Source organism: Benincasa hispida, unplaced genomic scaffold (assembly GCF_009727055.1).
Source record: "Benincasa hispida cultivar B227 unplaced genomic scaffold, ASM972705v1 Contig587, whole genome shotgun sequence".
Classification (NCBI taxonomy): Eukaryota; Viridiplantae; Streptophyta; class Magnoliopsida; order Cucurbitales; family Cucurbitaceae; genus Benincasa; species Benincasa hispida.
This window is the reverse complement of record NW_024064949.1, coordinates 48,310-57,054: the sequence shown is the minus strand read 5'-3', so window position 1 is coordinate 57,054 and position 8,745 is coordinate 48,310. Positions and strand designations below refer to the sequence as shown.

General features: G+C 32.0%; 1 protein-coding gene across 3 annotated transcripts; it reads left to right on the top strand.

The window, feature by feature from the left end:
• Positions 1-423: 423 nt before the first annotated feature.
• LOC120069789 (vacuolar-sorting receptor 6-like) lies at positions 424-8,053 on the top strand. 3 transcript variants are annotated; one of them, XM_039021602.1, is made up of 13 exons: positions 428-942; positions 4,720-5,412; positions 5,531-5,619; positions 5,764-5,833; positions 5,935-6,018; positions 6,123-6,199; positions 6,506-6,587; positions 6,787-6,869; positions 6,990-7,053; positions 7,174-7,302; positions 7,388-7,491; positions 7,600-7,717; positions 7,811-8,053. In XM_039021602.1, the coding sequence occupies exons 1-12, from the start codon at positions 480-482 to the stop codon at positions 7,711-7,713; spliced, it is 2,052 nt and encodes a 683-aa protein (XP_038877530.1). In that variant the 5' UTR covers positions 428-479; the 3' UTR covers positions 7,714-7,717; positions 7,811-8,053. The 3 variants fall into 3 exon arrangements, with proteins under 3 accessions (XP_038877532.1, XP_038877530.1, XP_038877531.1); XM_039021603.1 differs by lacking the exon at positions 428-942 and adding an exon at positions 3,424-4,065; XM_039021604.1 differs by lacking the exons at positions 7,388-7,491; positions 7,600-7,717; positions 7,811-8,053 and having other exon boundaries at positions 424-942; positions 7,170-7,302.
• The last annotated feature ends 692 nt before the right edge of the window (positions 8,054-8,745 follow it).

Below are 8,745 nucleotides of genomic sequence, written 5' to 3'. Positions count from 1 at the left end.
ATATCTGATGTATAATTGAACATTGTAGTCAAGTAATGTAAATAATATAGATTTTTTAAGTTTTAATTAATAAAAAAAATAGCCAACATAAACATAATGGACATCAATATATACTATTGAGGGTTACTAAAAGGAAATAATATCCTTAACAATATATATATGTGTGTAGAAATATTTTGTTAAACAAAATTGAAAAAACCATGGAAGCTCGACTAACTTCATATATTAAATCAGTATTTTTTTATAATAAAAAAAATCAAATATTAAAATTATAAGGTGCAAAAAAACATAGAAAAAGGGTTGAGATATTATATATTTATTTAAAATTGAGAAAATGAAGGTTTGAGAGTGATGGATGAAATCATAACGTTTCCTTAAAGTTTACTTAGAAAAAGGAAAAAGAAATGAAAAGAAGGGGAAGCAGAAGATGGCCCCAAATAGAAGCAAACAAAACCAAGTCTTCCTTCTTCTTCTCTTATATGGTTGATTATTCCCACCATTCTCTATCACTTCTCAACCAACTGTCCTTCCTCTTCTCTCTCCACTTCTATTATCTTTTCAGTTGGTTCCATTGTCCCATTCTTTACACCTTCTTCATCTTAATCTTCATCTTAATCTTAATCTTTATCTTCAATTCAATCCAATCCAACATGCCTCTTCTCACCCTTCTCCTTGCTCTCCTAATCCCACTTCATCTTCATCTTCATGTCCACGCCCGCTTCGTCGTCGAGAAGAGCAGCATCTCCGTTCTCTCTCCCACCTCTCTCAAGTCCAAGCATGATGCTGCCATAGCCAACTTTGGGATCCCCGATTATGGTGGTTTCATAGTCGGCTCTGTTTTCTATCCTCAGAGAGGCGCTTTCGGCTGTCACCCCTTCGAAGGCGACAAACCTTTCAAGTCTAAGACCTCTCGCCCTACTGTTCTTCTTCTCGATCGTGGAGGTATTTCCTTCTCCTTCCCCCTTTTCCCTTTTTCGCATTCTATATCTGTATTTAGCAATTTTTTTCCACTCAAAACCAAAAAGCACTCACCCACTCTCTTCTTTTTCCTTTTTACACAAACTCCGAATTTCAACTTTTCTCCATTCCTTTTCTTTTCCCAACACAAATATCATAAAAAATTCTCTGATTACCTCAAAAGGTCTGCCTATATTAAAATTATCTCAATACAAATAAATTAATCTAAATGTCTATAAGGAGATAATCTCGAAACAAATGTTTTTTGTTTTTTGTTTTTTAATTAATTTTTTCTCAGGTGGCCATGTCTAAATGGCATCTTCCATGTTAATAAAATACAAATTTTATTTTGTTTTGTTTTTTATAATAAACGTTAACAAATTTTTAAATATTATGACATATTTTAAAATATTAAAGTAAAAATTAAGGATGAATGAATACATAGGTTTTTCCTCGAGATAAGATACAAATAATACAACAAGAAAACAGCTAAGCTGTTGCCAAACTTATTATGAACACCAAAAACCTCTTGCTATTGTCGAAGGCTGTCCTTTCTACACGTAATTAAAAGCTATTATTATTATTATTATTATTTTGAGTTCAAAGCTATGATATTAATATGATGGGAAAGGGCCCTTCGAAGAAGAAGAAAAAAAGAAAGAGTCAACTTTCTTTTAACATTTCTCCATTGGCTCGATTTCAATTATTTATTTCGTAACAATTTAATTTAAAAAAATAATTTGACAGATAGCTACATTAATTCTCTCATTATATTTTTTTTAGGTAATGTCACTTTTTTTTTAAGTATATCATCTTGTCATTTTAATCGCCGCTTTCATCTAAAAAATAACAAATCATATAAAATAAAATAAAATTATTTAAATCGATCTTCTTTACATAAACTAATTTAATCAACATGGTCAACTCAAAAAATAACAACAATAACTTAATGTGGTCTAGACTTTGCATCTCATTTGTTAATTTCTTATTTTTAGTCTTCCATTTACTTAGTCAAGATAGTGCAATATTCAATAAATTTAATTTACACGTTATATCAAGTTGAATTTGATTCGTTAATTTTTAATTAATAATATTAGATCATTTTAATGTACAAATATACACATCAACTTGGGTCACAAATAATTAAGCCTAACTATGGGTTGCAATAATTCAACTCTAACCATTGCTTTTTAATCTTTAATTCATTGACTTTGGAAGAGGTGTCAACAAATAATAATAATAATAAATAAATAAAACAAATATGCATTTTTAAATAGGGTAAAAAACTTAAAATTTTACAAAATTGTCATAATTCAAATGAAATTAACATTCAAACTCAAAATTCAATATAAAATACACCAATATTATTCTATTTTTGGAATAAAAAGTTGTGATTGACGTTGCATGAAAATTTAGCAGCTTAAAGTTTTACAAAATTTGGTTTAATTGATTGGTAAAATTTTGAGTTGGTGATCAATTGTAAATCATTCTTTTTAATGGTTACACCCTTAATTCTACTCCTATCTTTTATTTTTAAAAAATAGTTTAAACACTACTTATTTTTTATTTGAGTTGGTGATCAATTATAAATCATTCTTAAAAGGGTTACACCCTTAATTCCACTCATATCTTTTATTTTTTAAAAATAGTATAAACACTATTTATTTTTTATTTATCTTCTATTTTGGTCCCTTTATATTTGTTCAATTTTATATTTGATCTTTTAAAATGTTTATCTTGGTTTAAAATTTAATTTTTTTTATCATTAATTTTATTTTGATATTCTGTTAATACCACCACAAAAATTAGAGAAAAATATTAGGCGATTAGAAAAATAATTTGTAGATACTTAAGATTATGTTATTTTATAAAAAGAATCACATATTAAAATAAACATTTTAAAAGTTATTCAATGAAACAAACTAGAAATTTCATAATATTTAATTTCAAAATTTAAAATGAAATAACTTTAATTTTTACCGTTCAAACTAGACACCACTTCTTAATTTGAGCAAGTAAATTGGAAATTGATCAAACATAACAATTGATTGTAAAAATGGAAATTTTATGTAAAATTAATTAGAAGATTAAGATAATTGAAATCTATCCTAAGATATAGGAGTATTTTATATAATTTTACTCTCTTCTAAAAATAAAGGAAATTAATCTATCGAAGATTTACATAAAAAGGAGTTGATGTATAATTGAATATTGTAGTCAAGTAATGTAAATAATATATATTTTTTAAGTTTTAATTAATAAAAAATAGCCAACATGAATACAATGGACATCAATATATACAATTGACGGTTCTACTAAAAGGAAATAATATCCTTAACAAATATATATATATATAGAGAGAGAGAGAAATATTTTGTTAAACAAAATTGAAAAAACCATGGAAGCTCGACTAACTTCATATATTAAATTAGTACTTTTTTATAAAAAAAAAAAATTCAAATATTAAAATTATACGGTGCAAAATAACATAAAAAAAGGGTTGAGATATTATATATTTATTTAAAATTGAGAAAATGAAGGTTTGAGAGTGATGGATGAAATCATAACGTTTCCTTAAAGTTTACTTAGAAAAAAGAAAAAGAAACAAAAAGAAGGATAAGCATAAGATGGCCCCAAATAGAAGCAAACAAAACCAAGTCTTCCTTCTTCTTCTCTTGTATGGTTAATTATTCCCACCATTCTCTCTCACTTCTCAACCAACTGCCCCCTTCTTCTTCCCTCTCCATTTCTATTATCTTTTCAGTTGGTTCCATTGTCTCATTCTTTATACCTTCTTCATCTTCAATCCAATCCAATCCAACATGCCTCTTCTCACCTTTCTCCTTGTTCTTCTAATCCCACTTCATCTTCATGTCCACGCCCGCTTCGTCGTCGAGAAGAGCAGCATCTCCGTCCTCTCTCCCACCTCTCTCAAGTCCAAGCACGACGCTGCCATAGCCAACTTTGGGATCCCTGATTATGGTGGTTTCATAGTCGGCTCTGTTTTCTATCCTCAAAGAAGCGCTTTCGGTTGTCTCCCTTTCGAAGGCGACAAGTCTTTCAAGTCCAAGACCTCTCGCCCTACTGTTCTTCTTCTTGATCGTGGAGGTATTTCCTTCTCCTTCCCCCTTTTCCCTTTTTCGCATTCTATATATGTATTTAGCAATTTTTTTTCCACTCAAAACCAAAATGCACTCACCCACTCCCACCATCCAATCGCCTTTTCCCTTTTTACACAAACTCCGGATTTCAACTTTTCTCCATTCCTTTTCTTTTCCCAACACAAATATCATAAAAAATTCTCTGATCGATCCAAATACACGGTCATTTAACATCAATAAAACAGGGGATCCATGAGTTTCTTTTTCTTTCTTCTTTTTACTCGATTTAATCCAATGCATCTGCCTCGCAAGCACATGGGTTTCCAACGAAATCTAGTAATTTTGCTTGACTTCATAATTCCAATGCCCAAATGCTCCTTATCATAACTTTTCCTTTCCTCTTAAATCTTACAAAATTCCTAGATCATTTCTAGGGCCTAGAATCTTTTACTTTTTAGCCTTCACATTATTGTTTTACTCTGTTTTCTTTTACTTTTTCTCAATGTTTATTGCTCTGTTTATTTGACTTTTTTTTCCTTCTCCATTTATAAAATTTTGTGTGTATGATTGACGTTTTGATTGGAGAGTTCAATCCCAAAAGAATAGTGTGTTCTGATGATTTAAACTTTATCTTGTTTCTTTTTTATCGTTGAATTATCAGATTGCTACTTTGCGTTGAAAGTATGGAATGCTCAACAGGCGGGAGCGGCTGTAGTTTTAGTAGTGGACAGCATCGACGAGTCTCTAATAACCATGGATTCACCTGAAGACGGCACCGAAGCAGATGGTTACATTGAAAAGATACAAATTCCGTCTGCTTTCATAGAGAAATCACTGGGCACAAGCCTAAAAGAAGCAGCGAAGAATGGTGATGATGTTGTGATCAGATTAGACTGGAGAGAGTCGGTTCCCTATCCAGACAATCGAGTGGAGTATGAGTTTTGGACCAACAGCAATGACGAATGTGGGAGTCGTTGTAATGAGCAAATGGATTTTGTCAAAAGTTTTAAGGGTCATGCTCAGATTCTGGAGAAAGGAGGTTACACTCAGTTCACGCCACACTACATCACTTGGTATTGCCCTGAGGCCTTTAGATTTAGCAGCCAATGCAAGTCTCAGTGCATTAACCACGGTAGATATTGTGCACCAGACCCAGAGCAAGATTTTGGAGTTGGCTATGAAGGCAAAGACATTGTGTATGAAAATCTCAGACAACTTTGTGTGCATCGAGTTTCCAATGAGACCAACCGCTCCTGGGTTTGGTGGGATTTTGTTACAGATTTTCACGTTAGATGCTCCATGAAGGACAAGAGATACACCAAGCAATGTGCCGAGGATGTCATGAAGTCTCTCGGTAAGTTATCTTAATTCAACTCAATCCTGCTCTCAAGTTTGTCATGATTATCAATGCAATTATTAAGAATAAATACATTTAAACAACTTCTTGATCCTCTCTATTCTTACTGATGCAGATCTTCCAGTTGATAAGATTAATGAATGCATGGGTGATCCTGAAGCTGATGTGGAGAATAAGGTGCTCAAAATTGAGCAAGAAATGCAGGTGATCATTATGCTTTTACCTTAATTTTCTGTAAACAACCATCGTATTTCATATACCGAATCATTCTGGAGTTTCAAACATTGATATTATGTACTGCTTCAGTTTAAATAATTGCTAATAATAGACTCACAATCCCGATTTTAGATTGGCCATGGGGATCGGGGTGATGTTACAATCTTACCCACATTAGTGATTAATGAAGTTCAGTATCGAGGTTCGCTATCTAGTGGTTGGCCAGTTATTTTAATTTGTATGTGATTTATGTGAGATTTTGAAGTTTTTTTTTTCCTTCATCGGAACCATTTGGAATTGAAGGAAAATTGGACAGAACTGCTGTGCTGAAGGCCATCTGTTCGGGATTTAAGGAAACTGAGGAGCCTCCTATTTGCTTAACTTCAGGTTGTAATATTTGCTCAATTCCTTGTCCAAGATTGTGATTGCCACCTTCAACTTGAGATGTTAATTTTTTTCCTTAAAATTGTTCTGATGTCACTCCTAATCAGATATTCAAACTGATGAATGCCTTGAAAGGAATGGTGGCTGTTGGCAGCTCCTACAACAAAACATAACTGCATGCAAGGTACAAAATGAACATTTCTATACATTTTAGGTTATCTTCCTAACTTTTTTCTTAGTTTCTATTTTTGAAAATTTGAATGTCTTTTAACCATTTCTTACAATCTTTAACTGAAAATAATTTCAAAGACTCTATGAAAGACACCCAATTTTCCAAAACCTATAATGAAGACAATCAATCTAAGACGAGGAGTTTCTCAATTTCTCACATTTTCTTCCCTCACAAAAGAACGTTTATATATGGTTTGAAGTTTTGTTCTGAGGTTTGCGGTTGCATCTTAAATTAATGATTAGTTAATATTTTGATCAGGATACATTTAGGGGACGAGTTTGTGAGTGTCCTATCGTTAATGGTGTTCAGTATAAAGGAGATGGTTACACTTCTTGTGAAGGTAAAACTATTATGTTTTATTGTTCCACAAACGAAAGTTCTCTTGACAATTCATTGGCACCCATATAATTTTGTGTTAGACCTTGTGTTACTTTTTTTTTTTTTTTTTTTTTTTTTTTTTTTTTTTTTTTTTTAAAGGACTTTCGAGTTTCTTTAAATTAAGTTGATTTAATTATTTCATTTGTTGTTTATTTTAACAGCATATGGACCTGCAAGATGTACGATTAACAATGGCGGTTGCTGGTCAGAAACTAAAAATGGATTAACTGCCACAGCTTGCTCAGTTTAGTGCTGTTTCCATCATAATTTGTCAGATTTAGAAGCATAGTATTTTTTTTCACTTACCAGTTACCACCATTAACTAACTTTACCATTGCATTTCATGTTTTTACGCAAAAAGTAGAATTCGGATATAAGTGGTTGCAAGTGTCCATCTGGATTTAGAGGTGATGGCCAAAATTGCGAAGGTTGGTTCTAAAACCACTGCTGTAAAGTTGCTTAATGAATTTTTTGAGAGTGGTTTAGAGAGTGAGTGTTGTGAAGGTTTTTTTTTATTAATGACCATGATCATGTAATGCAAAAGGCAGATGTTGATGAATGCAAGGAGCGTCTTACTTGTCAGTGTGATGGTTGTAGCTGCAAGAACTTTTGGGGTGGATATCAATGTAAATGTAGTGGTAACCAAGTATACATGAAGGACCAAGATACTTGTATCGGTAAGTATGCCATCCTTTCCTACTATGGAATCAGGAAATAGGAATGAATGATCCTTGAACGTGATCTTTGTTGTTGACAATTCAGAAAAAAGTGGATCAAAAGTTGGAATGTTCCTCGTCTTTCTGGTGCTGGCAGTGGTCGTTGGAGGGGGATTAGCCGGTTACATGTTCTACAAATATAGGCTGCGGGTATAACACTGACTCACCACTTTGTCAATCTTGAGTATATATTTTATTTAGCATTTAGAATGCAGTGTCCTGAGTTAACTAAGCCTTGAAATAATATCTATTTGACAGTCTTACATGGACTCGGAGATTATGTCTATCATGTCGCAGTACATGCCACTAGACAGCCAGAACAAGGTTGAAGCCCACATTGAAACTGAAACGCTAAGACAAGGCGCAGTGTAACGTGGTAAGACAGTAGTAATACTTTAAAAATAAATTGTATTTTTGTTTGGTGAAGGAAATTCATAATTGGTTGTGTGTGTTGTGGTTGTGGTTGCAGAAATGAGAAAAAAAAGAGGTGGAGTAAAAGTATTCAACAAAGACAAGACAATGGAAACGCAGAGAAGGCAAGATGGAGCATAGCATACCGGATACTTGATACATAGATAGAATGTGAATTCGGCTCTTGTAATATCATAATGGTGGTACTGCTATTGGTACCTTGGCTTGTCGACTTAATTTACAAGTTGGAACATTTTTCTTCAGATCATCATTCATCACAATCTACACTTTCTTTCTTGTACAAATTGATACAATTGGCTGAGGATGTGAATGTAGATTAATAAAAACTCCAAATTGAACGAATTTATGTTAGTCTAAAACCTAAAAGGAAGAATAAAACACAGGAGGATTTATGAATTTGTATGGAACATGATGAAGCATGCATGATCTGGGTTTCACTTTGTAGGCGAATGAATATTTTTATGACTTTAGTTCGCACTTGTTTTTGAAGAAGAAGAGTTCAGTTAGAATCATTGGTATTCTATTAAAACAATGATAAATTATTACCCACATGAAGCAAATTTAGTAGTAGCTTTCGGGATTTTCTTCTTCTCTTGGAGATGAGTGGCACTGGTAGCCTCTGAACGTGGAGATTCCATTTTTCTAGTGAATTCATTTTTATTTTTGATATAGGAAAAAACTCAAATTACATATTTATCTTAGGTTAAAATACCGTTTTAGTTTTTTTCTATTTCACTTTTTAAGTCTTATAGTAAACTTTGGAAATATATATATATAACGTCTTCTCTTGCATGAAAATTATTATTATTGTAAAACCAATTTTGATAAAAGTTAACTTTCAAAAAGTAATTTTAAGATTTATTGAAAGTATCCGACTAAGTTTGGAACCGAATCATGATATTAAAAGAAAGTAAAAAATAAAGAAATTAATTTTTCAAATTTTTTAAAATGTTACAAGAAGAATCTTAAAAG